Source organism: Pelmatolapia mariae, linkage group LG20 (assembly GCF_036321145.2).
Source record: "Pelmatolapia mariae isolate MD_Pm_ZW linkage group LG20, Pm_UMD_F_2, whole genome shotgun sequence".
Classification (NCBI taxonomy): Eukaryota; Metazoa; Chordata; class Actinopteri; order Cichliformes; family Cichlidae; genus Pelmatolapia; species Pelmatolapia mariae.
This window is the reverse complement of record NC_086244.1, coordinates 27605899-27628911: the sequence shown is the minus strand read 5'-3', so window position 1 is coordinate 27628911 and position 23013 is coordinate 27605899. Positions and strand designations below refer to the sequence as shown.

General features: G+C 42.3%; 1 protein-coding gene across 2 annotated transcripts in view; it reads right to left on the bottom strand.

Annotated features, from left to right (window-relative positions):
• Positions 1-21458, bottom strand: part of cpne5a (copine Va) — a 74942-nt gene extending 53484 nt beyond the window's left edge. The window contains exons 1-7 of one of the 2 annotated variants that reach the window (XM_063463530.1): positions 21007-21458; positions 9621-9661; positions 8739-8785; positions 3551-3654; positions 2411-2450; positions 1420-1434; positions 1183-1259 (exon numbers count right to left, since the gene is read on the bottom strand). In XM_063463530.1, coding sequence (XP_063319600.1) covers positions 1183-1259; positions 1420-1434; positions 2411-2450; positions 3551-3654; positions 8739-8785; positions 9621-9661; positions 21007-21116 — 434 coding nt within the window. In that variant the 5' untranslated portion in view covers positions 21117-21458. The remainder of the gene's footprint in view (positions 1-1182; positions 1260-1419; positions 1435-2410; positions 2451-3550; positions 3655-8738; positions 8786-9620; positions 9662-21006) is intronic. The other variant, XM_063463531.1, reaches the window with a different exon arrangement.
• Positions 21459-23013: the final 1555 nt, after the last annotated feature.

Here is a 23013-nt window from a genome sequence, read left to right as displayed (position 1 = left end):
ACAAAGCCATTAAACAACTTCTGGGATGTCGTCTATCACAGGAGGGGAGAAAAACTACGTTTCTCATGCACGTTATTTACCTATTCAAATAAAAAAAGAGGGCAGATGAAAACCGCACCCTTAACTGAGTATCATGGAGGTGAAAAAAATCAAAATAAAACCTTCACTTTTCTTGCACTTCGTGAACTGTTACTTCCAAACTTGAAAGGAACAGCTAATAGCAACCCAAGTGAAAGTTTTCACAGGGGCTCATTTCTTGACTTTATAAATTGTGGACTGTAACATCAAACTTATGATCATCATCACCCTCTCAGCAATGATCAAGGTACCCTGCTGAGGTTGTGGAATCAATACTTTTCTCCATCATGTGTGCCTGGGGCTCCTGATCCTCCTCCCTGTCTCTGATGTGAGGTGTGAAGCCTAGTTTATGTGAAGCCTAGTTTACAGCACACTGGTGAACACTGTCTCTTGATCCTGCTCATCCTCTTATTCAACACTGAAGGGCACCGAGCTCTGTAATCCACAACCCCCGGTCCCTGGCTGAGTTCATGGTCGACACCAAAGCCCTGCTGTTCTCACAAACCCCCCCGCTGCCAGGGCCAGCACCGCCTCATACTTCACATAGAGGCATATATTTTGCACTCATGGTCTCACACACCAACACAGGCTTCACAGTGTGTCAAACCCTCCTTCGCACTCTCAAAAAGACACATAACTCAAAGAGCTGCACACAGGTCTGTGGGTGCCAAGTGCTTCAGGCTTTCTTATTTCCCAATTTACACTAAGGAGCTGATAGTGTCATGTGTCTCCTGCTGACTTCAATCCACTCTTAGAGCTAGATCACCTCCCTAATGACAGTAATTGTATTGTGGAAGCCCCTGGTCATGTTCAATTACCCATTCCCATCCAAGCACATTGGTCTAATCTCTCACTGTAATGTACAATAAAGATGGCTCTAGAAGGGAGATGTCAGCTTCGCTGGCATGGATGAAATCCAGCAGAAGAGCCATGCTGTGATTGAATAGGCTGAGAGGTGGCACTGAGTTTTCATTATCTCATATCTGAAAACTTGCGCTTCCAAATTAAAACTGCTCTTTGTCTACTTCCATTTAAAAAACACTGAGAGCCTACCATTCTTGTCACACAACTCTGCAAATTGAACACTGTGAAATCTCCACTCACCCGAGCGGTTTCTCCAAGCGACTGGCAGGTGAGCCCACGATCTCTCCCAGCGTACAGAAGACCTGTCCCAGGAAGTCCTGCCATGGGGAGGAGGGCATAAAGTGGGATCGAGAGAGAGACGTAGGATGGGAACAGTCAAATGGATCACGGGGGGTAACAAGGAGAGGCCGTGAGGAGTTAAGCATAATTGTAAGCATTGTACAGTTATTAATTAGGACGTCTGAGGCAGACACGTACGTTAAATTCGGTTGGCTTCCGGGGTGAAGAAGGAGGAGGAGGAAGAAGAGAGAGAGACCAGGCAGCAGCAGTGACACAACAGAGCATATCATGGAACAGAAGACACACGACTCAAATACCAGACTGTCATCAACCAAGTGCGAGAAAGAAGAGCAAAAGTGAGTATGTGAGAGAGCAGAGAGGCAGAATGAGAACAGCAGAGGGTAAAGAGTCACAGAGCCTCAGAGGAAGCGAACAGGAGAGCGAAAGAGCGCAAAAGAAGGAAGGTGACGGAGACACACATCATACAGGTTGTTTCCAAAGTATGGAGCACAATGCAAAAGCGCAACAACAAAGCGTCACGTGACATATTTGATGATGAGCATTTTGGCAGTATGCAAACCAAGTGCTGCAAATATATTGTTTTGTGTCTGCATTGTATGAGTTTATCTATCAAAGCTTTCAGCATAAAAGATGACACTAACATACATTCACCTTAATGAGCTGTTCTCTTGAATGTATGCTGCACAACAAAGGACCTCGCCTTTCAGACAGTCCTGTCATTTTAAAATAAATAGATACTGTTTAGAAAAATTGTCGGCTGTCTTGGAAATCAAAATTCGCAGCTGCAAAGAGCACCACGGCGCACACAGGGAAATGTGTTGAATAGCTTTGATAATGATGTGCAATGCTTCATTTCTCATTTAAAAGAAAAAAAAAAGTAATGAGTCTATGCCAGATGCAAATGAAAGTTTGATTATTATCGCTCCAGAGGAATAATATAGCTCATTTTAGCTGATGAAAGACTAAAAAAAAGTCATAATAATAACAAACAACATTTTGGCAGATGAAGCATAATTCACTCATTATTTCTGAATATATTTGAGCATTTAGATGCTACAAACTTTGGTTTGCATAGAACCTAAATATCACATGCACTGACGACTGAAGGGTAGTATATGAAGTAAAGCTGAGCTCCCGACTCTTAGAAATAAAAAAGTTTTTCACTTACGTGCTTTGCCAGATCTGGACTTTTAGAATCAATATCATACCTGAAATCACAAAGAGACCACAAATGGCAGAGGTTAGTGCGTGGGCACGACAACAGAAGATGTTTTTGTGCTGGTGCTAATTAAAGGAAAGTGACTGCAGTGTGGACACTTTTTGTCTGTCAATCACACACCGGGGGAGAGCCGCCTAGCCCAAAAAAAAAGAAAAAATGGGGAGGGGGGAAGAAACACGTAAGCAGTAATGTGACAGTTAATTAAGGAAGTCATTCTATAGTTTATGAATGTAATTTCCACTCTCTGCCAGGGGGCACATACTGAAACAATCCACCAAAGGAGAGTAGGTTTGAAGCATCTGCCAGTCAAACTTAATGTAAAAGTAATTAAATCTGAGCACGCCCTGGCTCCCACCTCTGTGATAAAAGAGAGATGTAAATGAGTAACGCAGATTGTGAGGGAGTGCACTCCCTCCTTTACTGTCCCAGTCTTGCACCAAATGAATTCATTAAGTGTCTAAAACTCCTCAGAGACCTTCGGCGCAGTCCTGGAAACATCCTAGAAGTCCACCAGGGAATTCATGCTTTGGCGGATATGGATTTTTGTAAGCACATCTCCAATCCTGCAGGAAGAAGGGGGTGGAGAAATTATCCTGATTCTGTTCTGGGAGACCTCAAAATGAAGCTGCACCTTCCTGACCCTTTCACTAGTCAGGCCTTTTCAACAGAGGAACGCCAGGACAGCGGTCTTTGTGAGTTTTATGGGACTTGCTTTCAGACATTTGCTTTTCTTAGCAGCAGGGAGATTAAGGATAAAACTTTATATGAAATATTTATCACCTTATACCAATCTCCACTCAACGAATGACTACTGAGACACTGCACCAATGAATAATTCCTTGGGAGAGACTCAAGCTGATGACGAGCAAGAGAAGAGAGAAAAAGAGTGACTTTGAGAGAAAATGACAGGCAGGAAAAAGGGGAGAGGGGATGATGAGATAGATGGGGGACAAGGAAGCACGGTAAGGGAGAGGACGTTAAGAAGATGTTGTGTTGGAAATAAATGAAGAACTGGAGAAGAGGGTGGCATAACTAAAAAAAAACCTCAGTGTGTGTCCTCAGAGAAATGGATCAAATAGAATAACTCACACGTCAAAGCGCAGATTCTGCTTCTCCTCGAAGAAGTAGTCCAGGATGTACTTCCTGACAAAGTCTGGGTTTAGCGTGTTGTCTATCACCTCTGTTCTCCCAAACTAGAGACAAGACAAGGTAGACGTGAACAAGAAGCTTTGAGAATCTGCATTTACTGCTCTATTACCTCACACCATCCCAGCTATCATGCTACCAAACAGCCATCTGAATTAGTAGCTTTCATTGAGATCAGAACACGAATAAAAAATCAGAAGGTTCTATCTTCTTCTTCTTTACCTTTTCACATTGTGCTGGGCATGTATAAGCTTGCAGAAGGCATTTTATTGAGTCTAATTACACTAATTGTCTTTAATACCACATTCACGCCTCCATCATTCTCTAAAGCCACTTCTAGGGCAAGTGGCGTTTTTACATTTGCTTTTACAAAGGGGAACTAACAACACTCCTGCAAAAGGAAGAGAAAGTAAAGCTGCCAGGGCAGACACCAAAAACCATTACATCAGTGTTACACAGCAAGACTTTGTGATGAGGTGATGTGCTGACAAACAAATCAACAAAAATGGAAAGAGTTGCACCCTCTTCCTCATGAGCACACACGCATTAATTGTTATCCGACATGAATAATTCAAAGTCAGAGAAGTGATGTCGAGCTGCATAAATAAAACATCGCCGGTAAAAAAGAGTAACCATAAACTGACACGGTGAATTAATAATAGCAGTGTTAGGGCTTAATAAGGAGATGAAACAGCGGGATTACAGACTCACACTTTTGTGATTACATCCAATGGGGGTAAGACTCAAAGTGAGTCCTAACATGAAAGCAGACAAGCCACGCTACGGGAGCAGAATACGTGGAACGGATGGACGCTGATGCTAATGCAAAGACAGTCAGGGTGGATTGTGTGCAACTTATGACAGCCTAAGAGTGTGGGTTTGTTCAAGTGTAGCCTGCCATCAGATATAAAAGTGTGTCTAGGTCTATAAAAGTTTAACTACTTTGTGTGTATGTGTGTGTGTGTCACTACCTCCTCTCCTGCTTTTCCTGTCAAAAAAATGTGAGAGCTCTGCTCCAGCAAACGCAAAGAAGGTGAAATCTGTCCCGAGCGAACAGCAGCCTATTTTTAATGACAGAAGGTGTATGTGGCAGCGGGAGGGCTATAGCATATTCACTTTGGTGCCACGCCAAACATAACAAAGGAAGAAGAATCAGCACCAGAGCAGCTAAAAAAGCCACCCGAGGAAATAACAGATCTCCCACTCCACACATTATCTCCACCTTGGCAAGTACACGGCCAACATGTAAAGCCAGCGTTGCAAAGCTCTACAATTAACTGTCAAGAGAAAGAAAAAAAAGACCCTTCCTGCAGGGATATCCGGGTGCTGGCAGTGTGACTTCTTTCCCTTAAGTAACCCTGTACTGAAATAAATTGTGAGCCCTAACGTTAGAAGATTTATCTTGGTAAAAAGATTAACGTCAAGGAGTTTGAAAGGAATTTATGCAGGTTGTACTATGTCAGCTGCTCAGGTAAGTGAAAGTGCGAGACAGGGGAAAATCTGTCATGCACCTGGAGTAATAACTGATGAGGGAGTTGAATATTAAGACTTTAAGTCATGCTGCAGGAAAATGATGGATTGTCAGATTCATGTTGTGACCAAAAGTGAGTTAAGAGCTCACTGGTTTCTTGGGAAGCAAAACACAATGCATGTGTAACATCTGCTTTCATGTTCTTCTGTTGTTGAGGTGTGTGAATGACCAGCAGCTGATGGGGAAGCTTGTCCCGTAGAAGAGTAATTGGATTACAGATGGCTGGTGGCACGCTGGCTACCAACCACACTTACTCCCAGGAGAACAAAAACACATTACCTGACAGAGGGGCAAAAGAGGCACTCCGCTTTATCAATTCTGCACAGCTTGACTCGGCTGCTCGCAAAGCCAGCTGTCATCTGCAGCTGAAGACACAGGCCCGTATCTCCTTCAGGGAGAGGCATTCAGCCTGCACCCGCAGTTTGTACGCTCGAGGTGGGGCACTGTAACCCGAGGTGACAACTGTAGGAGGCTTATCACGAATGAGCGCCGCACTTGATGCTCGTCCATATTTGCATGATAAAATGTTAAAAGTACTTTCTGGCTTAGGAACAGAATATTACTGCGTTGCTACCAGTACCAAGACTTGCTTTTCTGTGAGTCAAGGCCGGCAGACATTCGTTCAGAGACATAAGAGGAAAAACTGTCAAGCATCAACCTCAAGTGTTGTTAAGGCTCCAGAAAAATTTCTTAGACTTCTTCGTCTTCTCTTTGAGATGCACTTGGCAAAGCAAATCTGCAATGCATGTCTGTTGACAGTAAATAGTCTCCAGTCTGCTTCTCCTCCCAAACTGCTCAGTCTCAGTAGAGTAAAAACAGGAAGTCGATCTCCTTGCCATTAGGAAACACACTGCCAACACATTGCAATCAGTCTGAGTCAGTCCATGCCAATGAGGGCTACCTTTAAGTTTTTTTACAATAAGAGACTCAATTCAACTGTATTCTGGTTATATTTGTATATAAAAGCAAGGCTGCTGAGTGCCTGTGTCACTATTAGTGGAGGAATTTCTAAACTTCGGTTTCAAATCTATGAGGTTTTGTTTAATGTCAATTTCTTTGTATATAAAGGGCAAAATATTTTAAACAGACAGCAATAAGTAGCTTTTTTCTGATTTACCAGAGTAATCATGGTATTATCACAAAAAGATTGCATGCGATTGCCAACTTGATCACAAACTGATAGCAGACCAACTCCGTATTTATCGCCATCTGGATGCACCAAAGTTACCTTAAAGACAGCAGTAGTCGTAGACCAGGTCTCCATGTTCGAAGCAACCGTATCAAAGGCAATAAGATTGCAAGTTCTGTGCCTGTAGCATAATATGAAAACTGTGTGATGTTCAACAGCATCAACGTGAGCAGGTAGCTGTCCAGTGAATTCACAGCAAACAAGTGTATGCACGGTGCAGACAGCACCATTGCCTAAATCGAAGAGTATTTCAAGTAGCGAGAAATCACTTAGGTGTTATAAAGGCAACTTTGGACTGTGTCCTGACCTGATTCTTCCAACATTGCTGGCTTTGAATGAATGAAAGTCAACCTTTTTTCCAGAGTCAAAAGGTTGGCCGGCAATCGATCACAACCCTAAGAAACATTAAGACTCGGCATAGAAGTACCAAAAAAAGGAAGGGAGAAGGGAGAGAGCTGAAGATGACGGGCAACTAAGAGCAGTATTGACCTTCTAATGCTCTTCTTTAAGAAAGCTGAAATGTCAGTGTGTTTCTTTAAAACTTGGTAGGTCTGGTATTCAGACATATAAACCAAATGTATTTGTGTGTGTTGTCATGCAAAGGTAAGATTTATTTTCTTTCATCTACGGGGGCCACTGCAGGATTTATGATCTGTCCAAACTGCATGTCAGATGGTCTGCTACCATCAGAAGCCCCCTAAGCCAGCACCTCTCTGAAGTCAGATAAGGGGTGTCTGTGTCACACATTATCTGTCACTTTTGGCGATCAACAATCTGACATTCACATCCACTTCAAACTGTGATCAGCCACTGCATAGAGCCCAGGTTTGTACTTCTTTTACAACCTTGTATATCGACTTCCCCTCCTTCAAAATGCAACACCAACGTCAATGTCTCTGTGGAGGAAATGTCTGGAGCAATGCACCATCTCATCATCTCATCACCATTTTTCTAGCAGTCCACCAGCAGTTTCTTACAATTCTTTAAGTTCATATCCTGGATGTAAAAAAAACGAATGAACAGGACTACTTGGGCATAGAATCGACAATTTTCTGTTACAAATGTAGTGAAAATTTCCTCCATCTTTCACCCTGCAAATGGCTAATTCTTACTAATGCTAAATTTATTTTGTCCGTGGCACCTGTGGGGGTGTTTTATGGTTATGATCCTTGACGAGCCATTCATACAGTGAAAAATATTATTTAAAAAAGGCAGATGGTATGCTTTGGAGCAGTGGAAGAGCTTTTGGTGGTTTATCACCCTGTCTCCTTGCCCACAGTGCTTTTTCAAATGGCCTGTTTGCCACACTGTTTCTGGTAATTCTTGTTGATCCCTGAGGTGGTTTCTCGTGTTATTTCTCACCTGTTCTTTGTGGTACTCATATTTTACTCATATTATCCAATCTGCTGGTAATCTTTCTGGGTCTGCTTGTGTTACCTCTGTTCTCAGTTCAGTTTTTGTTTTTTGTTTACTTGTAGACAATATAATCAAACTATGGAGAGCTGATGGAGCATTTCCCAATCTACTTGTGAAAAGATGTAATTTGTGATTCAAATGAATGTTTGACCTTTTCTCTGAACTCATTTCACATCTCTTCTTTGTAGTTTCTCTAAGCTAAAAAAGAGCAAGGTAAAAATAGTGGTTATACTGAGGTTCACACAGCAGCTAAGCAGAGTGGCTACAGGTATAGATTATTCTTTGGGTTTGACAGTCAAACTGAGACCATTGCTGCTTATACCGTTATATTTTATGAAATAAAGAGCAAAATTTGGTGATACTTTAACTGTTTAGCTACTAATTTGTCCAGTGAATCCTGAAATCCAAGTTATCAATCTGTGCGGTACAACTGAAACACATTTTTGCCTTTTTGGAAGCAAAAACTCAACAAAACTATATGTTTTGTTTTTATTGGGGTATCAGATCTTTCCCATTTTAAATCTGAAGTCACACCACTCACCGTTCAATCCCAATCGATTTCAATGTGTAAGCAAAGAGACTAGTTCGACTGCCTTAGATCAAAATAATAAGAATTGATTTAATTTAAGTTGCAGTTTCAGTGTATGCCTTTAATTTGTGATTACAGTGTCACATAACAATTCCAGACGGGCCTAATGTCTTTCTGCAACCTCTGTCTGCTTTGATCAGAGGGGAAGCCAGAGGGGACAGCGACACGGAGGAAAATCTTTAATGATACATGTAGCTGCCACCTTAATCAGTCACAGCTAACACAGTGCTGACCAGAGCACCAGCATTTACAAGGTCAGTCAATTGCAAGTGATTGGCACTCACAGCATTTACCTTGAGACAGAGGAGGGTGGGGAGGGGGTAAGCGGGATAAACAGAGTGAGATGTCACGGAAAAGAGACGGACTGATTGAGTTGTGTTGACAGAGAAACGGTGTGATCGCTTACCTCTCTCCACTGTTTGGTCTCTACGCCCTGGGTGTACAACACAACCACTGAGAAGTGATGAAGAAGGACGAGATAGCAGCAAAGAGAGAGGAAAAATGCAAAACAGAAGAATACGTCACCAAACAATCTCAATCAAGAATCCTGCCTCTTCAAATTGTGTTTGTTTTGTTCCTTCTTTGCTGACATTCATGATTAATTATCTTGCCACGCCCTGACAACATAATGAACTGCCAAGCTTGATGGTTCTAGGTATGCTGTCCACAATCAAAGAAGAAAATCAAGATAGAGAGCCCTGAACACAGCGACACCCATGCAATCAAAACACAATTTCTTCATTGTGGGATTCTCCTGATTCCCATTAGATCTGGTGACTTTAAATGAAGCTGAGGCGGGTGAATACCACATGACCTGTCATATATACCGAGGTTCAGCTTCAGGCGAATACAAAACAGGGTGTCAGCGCTATTTTCCCAGTAGCTTATTTACACAAAGGGCTTGTACCTCCTCCCTATTATGTTAAATGTCTCCCCCTCCATTCTCTATCCTGCAGGGAGTATCAAAGAAAATGCCTTTATGGCGTTTCCCCATGTGTCTCACCAAAAGATAGCCATTTGTATTCAAAGGCTGGCGTTTACACCCTGCATGCATTAAGGTACTTTAGCTCTCAGCAAGGAAAGGTTGTCACATTATTGTGCAAATGATATGCAGTTATTGAAGGAACACTTTGAAACAGCACAGTAAACTGAATCAAAGTTAAGCTCAGCAAAAATAAAAAGTGAAGCTTTGTAAATGGAGACGAGGTGTCAGCGAACCATATTCCGAGCAAAATCTCCCGCAGGAAAATCTAAGCTGCAATTATCATCGTAAAAGCTGAGAACTTACAAGGGTCAGATTTGGAGAAAGTGTCTCGGTCCAACAGATTCCTGTAAGAGAGGAAAAGAGTTGCTCATCAAAATGTGAAAACAGAGTCCTGCATGTGTGTGTATGTATATGCAATTTCCGTTTAAGACTGCAGGGCAACAGTTGTACACAATACACAAATGCTTCTTCTTTCATGCTGTGAAATCACTGAATGCCATATGCAAAGAGCTACAACATAATTGCACGGTAATTCAACAACCATACTTAACTTCACACAAACCACACCGCCCCGTGGGATATCATTTCCATGTGAGGAGTACAGTGAGCACAATAAAGTGCAATGGAAAGAGACAGAGGTAACAGGCAGAGGTGCCTTTCAAAGTATGGACACTACCTATAAAAGCAGCCTGCCTCTACAGTGCACTCAGAAACTGCAAATTCTTTTAAGAATATGTAATCCTTAAATAAAAAACACAGAAATGTGAGTATTAAACAAAAACATTTTTTTAAAACACCTGAAGATAGAATACCATACATTAAATGTCAGATTTCTTTTATTCGTGTAAGTTTAATAGATAACTGTAAATCTAAAAATGAAGCAAAAAACAAAAAAACAAGTGGCATGAAAAACCGCTGAAGAAACAGATAAACAGTTCAAACTAGGCATATGTATGGCTGGGTAATATATTTAATTGTACACTCAATCACAGTTTTAACTTTCAAAGATTATTAAAATAAGATAATCAAGTTTCACAATAATTTGCTTCTTTTTGTCTTGTTTTAGAAATCCTGTGCATCTTCCCCTTCACAATTGTGCCTGCACCTATTCCTATAAAAAAAAAGCCCTAGAGAGCAGGCATTTTTAGCTCAGCTCAAACCCGAAGGACAAAAAGACAGTCTTTGAGCAATGGGAGAGGATAAAACAGCTGCTTGGAAACATTTTGGCTCCGAGTAATCTGAAAAGTAGATGCTGACACAAAAAATAATACAATTTGTGCTCAAAGTTCAAATAATGCCTGATGTTTTAGAAGTTATAATCATGTTAAATAATCCAGATCTCAGCACTGACCAAAATAATCATGATCACAGCTTCTCTTTAGCACCCATGTACAAACCAATGAGCAGCCTTTATTGATACTGAGCACAGCACCCAGCTTTCCTCATATGTACATGACAACGCAGAGGAGAGAGTGTGGCAATTAACAAGTTAGCAGCTCTGTCGCAGCAACAGAGTGAATGTAAGGTGTCCAAGTGACTCAGGCCAGGAACCAACAAGCTACAAAACAGACTACATATGAGAATTTATTTAACCATTCAAACCAATATCATTAGACTGAATGAGTCCATCACTATCTGGTGGCCTGTAGCATTTTGCACATGCTAAACTCTCTAAATAAAGCATTCACGCTTTCGTGAAAGATCTATCCAGTTTGCTAACACCGATCATCATCATCTGGCACCTTTTCAAGCAGCCACGCACTCTGATTGGCTTATTGACTCAATCCAGATAAGAGGCGCAATCAGCAATAATATTATTCATGTCATCCTTATTTTAAGCTAAAACCCTGAACATTTTCCCTTAATATGTTCCCTCTGTGCAAATTCTAATAAGGTAGGCATCACCTTTACACCATAAAGCAATGCTATCATCATTTACCATTTTAGATGGAAGACATGTTCCCAATGTTTTCAGGGATCTCATTAGCATATCTGTAAAGTGCAAAAGCTTGTGCCGCTAAATAACTTGATCGCAATTCAGAAAAGTCCTCTTCCCTTCAGGGGACAGCAAAATTTCAATGAATATAGATGAGAGTTCAGGACTGAATCCAAGCAGCAGGGCATCGTTCGTGTACATGTAATTCCCCATTCCTGGACACAAAATCTTCTGTGACAGGGAAACGTGGGGAAATGACAGATGCGGTGTTATTGGGTATTAGCCTTGGGCTGACCTGACTACAGTTGGACGATTGTCAGTGCAATTATCATTGGAAGTAACAAAGCCATCCATGACTAACCGCCTCTTTGTATCCACCTGTTACTGTCTGGCATCCATTACCCTCAAACAATTAGCTTGTCCATCACTTTATCCCTGCTCTCAGAGCAGACAAGAGTGGAAAACATGACATCCTCTTTTAGTTTTGCTCCATGTTCCTGTAGAGCACAAGCCTTCGTTTACCTTGCTAAACCTTAATTTGTTTTTGCTGAACATTTTTATTCCAGAAAGAAATGATTAGTATACAGATTTATACGCCTGTACAAATTAATCCAGGAGCTTAATGTGCACATGGCCAGAGTGTGCGCATCAGTGCCGTAGGATGGGTATTAACATCTCAGATAATCCGTCTGCTTTCACTGAAGTAACGCTGCCTATTTCAAAAGTTAACTCCTTCTCTTTGCAAATCTCAGTGGGATAAGAGAAGATCATTATCCCGAAAGCCGATGTAGGAAAAGTTTGTTGATGAAGATGAAGTTCATTGAAAGTAGGACAAAAGTAATTAGATACAGCTACTTTTCATTCACACCATTTCATGTGTCCGCCTGCTTTCAGATCCCAGCGCTTTTGTGATCACTATGGCCATCTCATTTAAAAAACATGTAACGAAAACAGCAAACTCTCCTTTTTTCTCTATTGCTCTTGATCCCGTCACCTTCATTAAAACTTTGATTGCAATAATCTCTTCTTTCTTACTTAAGCTTTTCATATTTTAGTGCGCCTGAAGTAAGAGTCAGCAGTGCATTATTAGATGTTTAACAAGAATAAATTCAATTTCGCTGGAGAAAAAAAGCGGAATATAATCTTAATAGCTTTCTTTTCTCTGCCTAATCATCCCTCACAAAGTGATGTTTGTTTATTCGGCAGTGAATTAAGCTCATAGTTATTGGTTATGCACACTTCAGTTGATAAATACAATAAGCCACAACCAGGAATTTCTGTAAACGCTGAATTAGCATCGGCCCAGAAATGCACGAGCTCTTAAATCAAATCTGCAAACTCTCTCTGCTGGTATAAATGTGTCAAAAGGCGCTGTAGTTGATAAATGGTTTCACTGAATGCCCAGTGTGAAGGAGATTTGACCTCTAAAGCATGGCTGGCTGCTGAACTCTAATTAAAAAAGAATATATTAGGAAAACGCTCCCTCTCAGTCAGATCCCTGGAGATATTTTAGCAGCTCCATGGTCCAAGGGGCTGATTATTAAACTAAGAAATGTAGAATTTAATTCCCGTGCCCACAGTGCCTTATTGTCACAAGTCCCTTAAGTCTCCTCTACTTCCTTAAAGTTGTCAAAGTCCTAATTGGCAAGTTGGAGAAATGGTATCTAATTCAGTGGAAAGTAGTTTAAAATTGTCCTGAATCTAACTGGCCAATGAGCTGCTGCCTCATTGGTTTTTACGAGGACATGACAAATGAGAGCCTGAAAGTCAAGTAAGACTGATTTACAGGAAGAAAACTCTCTATAATACATTAGAGACGACGGAGAAAGCCGGGAGGTCAAACAGAAGGATGGTTTGCATTTCAAGTCTTCTCTGTCACTTCACTTTCTATTCTGCCTCATGGCTCTCTCTCTCTTTTGACAGACGACAGACCTCGCCTTTTTCCATTACGGATCATGGGATCCGTGGGACTATTTCCTGTCTAACATGCCCTTGAGCAGATGTAAAGGGTCAAAAGGTCAGAGAAAAAAAAGGGGAACGTATATAGTGCTACAAAGAAGAGGAATCCCATTATGTACAGTGAAATATTCAGCTTTTCCTTAAGGGTAATTAATTAATTAATAATTATGTATAACATACCATATAGCAAAGCTCATCAGATAGCACGCATACAAAGGAGAACCTTCTCTGAGATTTAAGCAGAAACAAAAATGAAAACACAGCAGATGAAAATGTGTGGCTTTGTTTTGCTGCATTTTGTCTGTATTTGGAGTCACGATCAGCGATACAGGGTAATGTTGCTTTTGTCGAGAGCTCTAAAACCTCCCCTCTGTTACATTAGACACACAATCTGGTCTCCTTATTAGTGAAACACACATCTGCTGTCTTTCACTGTGATGGCACCAGGTGTCTTCTTTTCCTCCATCTGTTTAATTATTCAGTTTCTGCCTCGAATCTCTCCAGGTCGACAGTACCTGCAGCAGAGCACTCCCTGGGCAGCCATCTCACGGGCAGTGACAGGATCTCAGTCATAAACCTGCTCTTCTGCTCGTGTAATAAATGAGAAAGCACATACGCTGCAAATCCCTGTATCGGGTTGGCTTTTGGCATGTTGCTAATGTCCGATCTGGGAATAATAACGTTGCTAATTGCATACTGTGACAGCCCAGGGTTTGTGCAGAGAAAGATTCCTTTTACAAGAAGGTGAGGGAAATACAGACTGATATTATAGGGCTTATAACTCTTGGCAGAGCACTTTGCACTGAGTCTAGTGTGAACTTGCGGCAATCCAAAAAAAGCACCAAGCTGCAGGCATACACTATCCAAATCAGCTACTTCACAAAATGGCAATATAAAGCACTCTGAATTGTACTCTAGGCACCACACTGGGCACAGTAAAGAATCAGCTCATGCATATTTTGGCAACTGATCATTTAAACAGAGAGAAGACACTCTGCATGCATTCTGCCAAGTGTGGAGTGAAAAGAAAAGTGATGATGATCATTTACAAAGAAATGATATCACTAATTGAGGTTAGCGAAGCATTAGAGAGCTGCGAGCGCACCTTATAGAGTGGAAATAGAGAACTGTGGCTGCGTAATTGGTGGTGGACACATGTTGAGCATCAATAGGTGAAAGCAACACACAGCAGGTGGGTGGTGGTAAACCGTAATGAGCATGAAATGAGAAACACTAACTAATGCCGGGAGAAAAAAAGACGTAAGACCAACTTGTGACACACGCCTATGCACTCAAACACACACACACACACACTAATTGACTGGGTTGGAAATAATTGTTCCATGTTTCTCAACAAATATCTTCCTCTATTTAATTTTATGAGATAAACGCTGTAATAAGCATCTCCATATTAGAGCCCGAACAGTGTAGGGTTTAAAGACCAGTACCCACCGATATAGCACACAATATATTTTTACTTTCAGACAAAAAAAAACGTTTATTGTGAGTAGTTATTTGCCTGTTTATGCTCTGCCTAACTGCGCTCGGATCAGCTGATGGTTAAGTTGCCGACTGCCCTCTGGTGGACAAACTATGCGATGACAACAGTCGGAACATGGTTGAAGGGTGTTTCTCCCAACTGTTCCTTACTTTTATTTTTCATTTATCAGCTATTATAGATGTTTATGCTGATAGTTCAGCAAACTGCTAATGCTGTATATGGCCCTAAAAAAAAACAGACAAAAGGTTGCGCTACAGACTTCAAGATTTATTTACTGGGAGTGACCAGAATGGACAGGAATAGAAGTGAGTACAAAGCTTGAAGACAAAGCTGAAGAGGTGAAGTTGAGATGGTTACTTTGGACATCGGCACAAGAGGGATAGCGGATATACTGAGCAAAGGGTGTTGAATATGAAGCTGCTGGGCAGGAGGAAAAGAGGAAAACCTCTGAAGAGATTCATGTGTGTAGTGAAGGAGGACACAGACGGTTGGTGTGACAAGAGGATACTAGTGAAATGGGTGAGATGGAGGGAGATGATCCGCTGTGTTGACTGCTATAAAGAGCAACGAAAGAAGACAAAGAAATAGAAGAAAAGCCCTGATGGGCTCGACCCTGTATAAGCAAACCTTTCATTATTTTAACAGTCTCATCTCTGTAAGTCAACTTTTTCATCTGCATCAATCCAATCCACACTTATTACTGTTTTTATGACATCACTGTTCATAAATGTGGCCGGCTGGACTGAAGGAAGCCAGGATCCCCATTCTTATTCCCAACTAAATCTTTCTTAATACCTAAACTCTGATTCATTAGTTGCCTCTCCACCTGGGGAAGAAAAGCAGTCAATAGCACAGCGGCAGATCTATTTAAACAAATCAGAGATGTGTGCACTGGCCCATATCCAAGGTTTCAAGGTATTCAAGACTTTATAAATTGAAATTTTAAACATCTTTTAACAATTGATTTTTTTGTTACTTTGTTGTAGAACTTTTTACTTCCTATGGCTTTGAACCTGGGTTCAGCCTACTCAATCTGCTTAAAAACTACAACCTTACATGTTCCATTTGAAAGCTTCTAACATAGAAAAACCCATTTCAGTGAAAATTTGACTAAATTCCTCCACAAGCTTATAATCATTTGCTTGGTAGTGTGTAAAAATTTGACTGATAATCCATTTCCCAATAGAGAATACTAAATATATATTGTAATTAAAAAAAAAGAAACACGTACAAAATTATGCATAGGTTTGTACCAAAAGCACACATTCTCATGTGGGCTGAAATGTCCCTTATGGCTACTGAATAACATGTCCACTCTAATGCAGAAACAGAAAAAATCCTCAGAGACGACAATAAGCTGACACTGAGTAGCTCGTTTAGCCCTTCAGCTAAGACTGCCAACGAGTGAAAGACCTTCAACATATGCAACGCAGTGTGGAGAAATCTTCACCGAGTAACCTGTCACACTTTGTGCAAATCTGCCACCAGCTCTCATTTTCCAGACACGCTGTGATATTAGGTCAAATACGCCCTCACGACAAATCCTCCAACATACTCTGCTGACCCTTAAGTTTTTCTGAAAATAGTGACAAAAGCAGCTTGATATTTCTGAGCCACTAGGGACTGCTCTGATCTCTTATTGCTACAACACACTCTTGACTTCCCCTGTCATTCCAATCAACACTTTCACATGAGGCAGGCAACATGCAGAGTGTTATAAACCTCTGGCATGGCACCGCAATTGTGCTTCCATGGGATCCCCCTCTGCTGTCATACATCCCAAATGAGAATATATTAATAACACCGACACCACCACAAGCCAAGTGTCTGGGATCCAAACTCATTTTCAGTATGTCAAGGGTTCATGCATAATTATCCGCTTCATCGGCCTGTGAGACTCGTGTGCTGCAATGTAACATCCACAAAAATGGGGAGCAAAAAAAAAACTAAAAATCTGCCTCCTCTTGGCACCCTGGTGTCTTTTAGCCTTGATCACCAAAACAGATGCGACACATCATCCACAAACACAAGCCATCCAGTAAGATAAAAGCTGCAAGCTCGCCTCAGGTCAGTCTTAACCCAGATCACAATATGAAAAGCACAAGGAAAATGCTGCAAATTGAAATTTCTCTCTTACTCAGAGAGATCTTTTATTAATATTTTATGTTCTTACACAATGCAAACTGGTTCAGTTCAAACTTGCTGCCTGCCAGAGCGAAACAAAAGCATGTTTCAACCAGAAAAACCAGGTCACAGCTTTTACTAAATGGGTATCCAAGACTGGGTGAGAGTAGCAGCTATAAGAGCTATTAACATAACAACAGCAGCGAAGTTACACACCATGCCAACACATTCAAATAAACAAACGGTTGGTTACACAGCTCGAGTCCAAATTGCTCTGCTCGAGCAGTAGCTCTTGCTGCATCGAGCAGTGACACCAAACATCCTAATCGTCCTGATGATTTCATTAGGCCTTCCCCTCTGCCGCAATGATTGTCTCGGGAAGAGACCAGATCCAGAGACATGCCTCAAGTCTTCAGACTGACCTCGCGGGGACAGCAATCAGTGGCCCTGTGCGCCAGGGGAACCCCTCCTGCACAGGTTTGTCGCAGGACTGCTGGAAGTCATGTGGCCCCTGTGTGTTTCAACAGGTAATGAATCCCTCGGGTGATGAGTGGCACGGATGAGTTACCTCCCCTCCCTCCAGCTATGGAATGCATCGATTGAAGGCATTGCTACTCTAACGAATCTATGACAGCAAATGAATGGTTACAGGGAGGCACTAAAGCAACAGCAGGGAACAGAAGGGGATGGACGAGCTTGCAGTGTCTTTGTCTTTGTGAAATAGGTGAAGGGGGCTGATAAAGTTTGTGTTCAAGCTGTCAGGTGGGAGGTGGAGCACAGTGGAAAGGGAGGGCAGCTCTGTCAGCCAGTTTTACTTGTAATCACCTACCTGGGTGTGCTTTGACAACCCGAAGAGGACCAGTAAATTTCTAGAATTGGCCTATATTGGCAAATGGCAAGGAAATAAATAATAAACATTTGTCCTTCTGCTTGCTGGTGTCATTGGTCTATTGTGCTAAAACAATCAGAAAAAGGAGTTTACACCTCTGAAACAGCCACATGAAAGCCCTCATTCGTGCAACTTTGTTACACAACTTGCTTTCATATAAGCATAACAGACGAAGCCAAATGTTCAGTTTATAGCAAGAAACTTCTGATTAAGTATTTTAAAAAATGACCTTGATACCACTCTAGCATCCTTGCTGTTTCCATATCCCGCCTTGAAAGCGCATGCATGTGAACAGTGCGCAGTAAAATCGTCTACTCACAAGTGCATATTTTTTTTGTTTTAACAAAATAGTTTTATTATTCAGTCATTTCTAACTATATAAAAAATGTGATGCCAAAAAAGTAATCATTCAGAAGCAGGATCCCCACCACCACCCCTCCGTCGCTGTGTTCTGATAAGGGTTGTAAACCTTTGTCAGGCTTGTCGAGCTTATCAGAATGATTCCCCTCCCTTGTTACGGTCACATAAGCGTAAAGGGTAAACACAACATTTACAAATCATTACTGGATTTATATGCACATTCTGATGAGCAAACGAGAAACTGGGAGTAAAAAATCTTCCTTAAATAAAGTTCAGCGTGTCAAGCCTTTAGGGGCTCTTCGGAAGGGGGGGGGGATTTTATTTGCTTTTTTTGTCTGTGTGCAAATTTCTTCCAGCATTCATTCCTAAAAGTGGAACCACAAAGCTAAAGCCCCAGTTTCCCTAAAGTCATTGTACATGGAAACTCTGAGACAGTCTGCTAAGCTGAGATATAGAGAGGGCACATTCTGCAGTCCACGAGGATTCACATTTACTCCTTTGCTCATAATTAAAGCAAACCACACGAACAACTTACAAAACATTCACCAGAGCTGCTTTAATATTAGCTAATCAACACATTTATTACTGCCACATAAGACTTGGAGGGGTCAACTTGTAAAAACACCAGGGGACAACTGGTCCTAATCCAGTAAAATGTATTCACTTGACTGTGTTTGATAAAAGGCAGATGTAGGAAAAGAGGCTACTTGAGTTTGAAGAGCCATCTTATCGCTGAGTTAGAGTGCAGTCCTCGCAGCTAAGAAGCAGATGCTCGGGGTACGGCTCACTGGTTGACCTGTGAGCAAAGCCAATCAGAGCCATAGACAGGGAACAATGTGCTATCACGGTGATATGCACTTGTTTTGATAAGCGGCTGTCTGCCTGAGTCCCTCTAGTTTGTCAGACGGGCTTGCTGCAATATTGGCAGAGGGTTATGAGAATGCCTGTAGGGCTGCACGGCACAGTTCAATTCCATGTGCGCTGCAATCTCAGAGCTCTCAGGCTTGCTAAATCAATTACACAGAGTTGTGGAGCCCGGGCTTCTCCCCTCATATAACACCAATTGTTTCTGTTTGCTTGCACTGGATAGATAAAATACACACTTCCTGATAAGTGGATAGAATAGCTGCGTGCATTGGTGTGTATTCTGCATGAGTTCAACTTTTGAGATGTCCACTGAAGCAGCTGTCAGAGGTCAGACTGCAGCAATCCCCGCAAGTCACAAAGAAGAACAGACAGCAACTGAAGCCTTTGCATCTAAAGCAGACGATGCTTCAAGGCCCCAGTGAAAGCAGGAATAAATTTTCCTTCTCCATCAAACTGAGTCCAAGAGCTAGTGTTTGGAGAGAAATTAATGACAAGGGCGCTGCAGATCAACAGAGCCTGGGGGCATCAACAGAGCCCCGGCTTAAAGCTCGGATGTCTGCAGGGAAAAAACAACAGCGTGCTCCAAGAGGGAAGCAACACAAGTCCAGCTGCTACTTGTACCAAACGCCCCACACTGGATAAAACCCACCCTAAGCTCCATGTCTGCCTCAAACGCAATCTTCCCACACACTCGAATTTACCACAATTTTACACAGTTGACTATTTTTGTTGCACAAACAAGGGCTACAGCAGAATGCTCCCACGGGGCTTCATGCGGCTCATCATCCTCAAACAAAAATCAATCATCATCTCGTCACCTGTCCGCCCAATAAAGGTCAGCTGACACGTTTTTGAAATCTGGCTAATTAATATCCAGAATGTCACAAAAGGTCAGCTACATGCTAACGGCTTTGTTGGTTGTGTTAAGCTGTTTGTTGAACTCGCAAAGGTAAGATTACAAAGCTTATTTAAAATTAAAAATCACAGTTTTAAACAAGATCGACAGTCAATTCCCCTTCCGGGCAACTCACTGAGTAAATATTGCAGACGAGGGAAGAAAACAATGGCAGCGGGGTGTTTGGCTGATAAATCTCTCCCTTGTGGTTTTATTTACTTAATTTACATGCACATAACGATGTATGTAGCCGGGAGGTGAAAAGAGCTAAATACTGTGAAACAGGGCAAAGCTGGAGGGAGGCCATTGAAACACAGATTCACATCACATTTCATGAGCAGCTCTCATTGAAATTGCACCTCCTGCACGCTTAGGCTCTCATATGTCTCAGCACCATACTGTACATACTGTGCGTATACCTGCAACCAGCGCTGCCCCACCCTACCCAGTCGAGCAGGCTCCTGTCACATCCGTGGTATTTTTCCCGCTGCATCTACTTTGGGATTCAGCTGAAGGCTGCTGGGAGGAAAAAACTGTTTAGTGTTCATCTTTACGTCTCGGTGACAAACTACAGTCGTTTCGGGGGAGCCTGACAAGCAGTTGCAGAGGCTGACACATGACACGCTGCCTCGGGGGAAACCTCTCGGGCACGCCAATAATAACTCCACGACGCTCGGCATCTCCCGAGGCACGCGACTGGGCGCGTGCACAGCACAACGCGTCGTACCTGATTTATGGAAATAAGACACCAAAGTGCAAATCTTAGGGCGGAATATGCGTAAAAGTTTGCATCGCTCTGGTTTCTATCACAGCATCTTTCGCTCACTGTAACCGGGGGAGGACATCACTGCAGTTCTAATTAGTCGCTGGGTGAATTTCTAATGATATTTTTTTAACTGCTTAAAAATAATTTTTGCTTGTGGGTTTATTGGTGGGCTGGAAAGTTTTTTGTTGTTTAGCATGTTTATACTTCTTTTTAAAAAAAACAATAAATAACAAAGTAAAAACATCAAAAAGGTAAATGACGCCTTAAAAATGAAAAGAAAATGAAAAAATTACCAATTTAAGTGCTTCTCACAACAAAATGTCGCCAAAAGACGCGCTAAGCTTCCCAAACCTGACGCAGACGGGGCAGCATCAGCACCCAGATGGACTCACCTGCAGGACACGGTTATCTCCACTTTGGTGGCCGGGATGCTTCCGCTGATGGGGTCGAAGTCGTGGACCGTTGCCGTGGCCTCCACTTTGTCCATAACGTCTCCCTCCATGCGTGCTGGAGACCCGGGCCAGCTCCACTGGCCGCGTGAGCCCCTTTGAACCTGGAGAGCCGAGGGTGGAGAGCCGGAGCGCGGCGGACGGGCGAGCGAGCGGGAGCGAACACGGTCCACACAAACCTCCAAAGTGCTGTCCGTCGGACGGGCAACAGCATGGAAAGTTTAATCGGAGGCTGCAGCGGTGAAGCGATTAATCTGGCTGAAGGAGGGGGGGTCACGTGCCCGGGACGCCTCAGCGCCAAACTCCGCGGTTTTCCAGGCAAAGACTGAGCTCTTCTGCCAGAGGAGCTTTGAAAAGTAAAAGACGTGAACTCCTCCCCTCCCGTCTGCATTCTCCTACACGCGGGGCTGCGACTACACTCTCACTCGTTGCAGATTCGAGCTGTAGATATGTGGCGGACGTCTTTTATTCTGGTCCAGATTGCTTTTTAAATAGAGTAACAGAAAATAAATAAGCACCGGAGGGCGCAAATAGCCACGAATTCTATAGTCTATATATATATATATATATATATATATATATATATATATATATATATATACATATGTTGGGTGAAATTTCCCTTTTGTTTCGGGTATTTGGTTGTTTGGCTGTTCTAAAAATGAAACCCCTGCTTGAAAATTAAACCCAAAGTAAAATGTTCAAAGACAAGTGTTAAAAGGACACGGGTTCCTTCAGAGATACCAGCTTTTATTTCTCACTGGAAGGCTGTTTGTTGCTCCTTCAGCATCTGGACAGCTCCTCAAACTCCTGCGGCTTCAATCACAGCCTCTTTCCTCATTTATCTTCATAAAAAGAATTACAGTTTCGTTTTTTTTCCTCCACACCTACCTACAGAATATTCTTCTTCAGGAGTCTGCATGGGAGGCTGTGCTCTCAGGGGAGCTCCATTTGCATTTCATCATTTTTCCTGATTGAACAACAAGAGGAAACCAGGAGGAATTCAACCTGTCAAAAGCTCAGTTCAAAGGTAGACTTCTGTGTATGTGTGCATGATTGTGCAGATCTATGGGGGAGTTATGTCACAGTAATCAGTGATAAAAAGACTCCCTGCTCTCATACAGAAACTGCAAATTATACTGCACATTTGCTACACAATGAAATGCCCACACGTGTACAAACTATAGCTATTTCAGCCATAGAGTCTGTATGTGGTCCATGCTATAGGCCATCCGTCATTGTGAGAGATCTACAACAGTGGTAAGGCACCACTATTGCTACAGACTTGAGCTGATTGGGCGATGAGTGCTGCATATTTCGGACAGAGCACCACCAGAGCACAGATTCATCATTATTCATGTTCATTGTGTAATTAGGCTCCACAGTGGCCTTTGGTTGGCTGATTTCAAGCTCCCTTCTGAGCTCAGCTCCCTGCCGCCTGCTGCGAGGCTCTCCTCTGATTCTGCCCGCAGCCACCCCATTTCCTATAGCTCTGGCAGGAGTGCAATTACAGCTGTGTGAACCCTCTCAGCAGGGAGTGGGGAGTGTGTGTGTGTGTGTGTGTGTGTGTGTGTGTGTGTGTGTGTGTGTGTGTGTGTGTGTGTGTGTGTGTGTTAGAGACAGCAGTGGCACCACCCACACCTGCTCTGCATCTGAGCATCAGCAGGCCAGCTCCAGCAGCACTGGTGAAACCGACACCAACAAGAACAAAGGGCTACAAGTTACTCTAACTATGTTTTTCATTTTTGCATTTTTATTTAGTGCAGCATAAAATAACTCGAGATAATGGAGACAGTACAGCGATCATTTTGCTTCACATCATTTCCCTGATATTGCTACTTTTCAGACACTAACAGTATTTCAAATATTTACTCAAATATAGGCATACTAGTCAACATGCACATCTATGTAGATCTATTGCGACCAAGTGTAACATTAAACAGCAGTTTT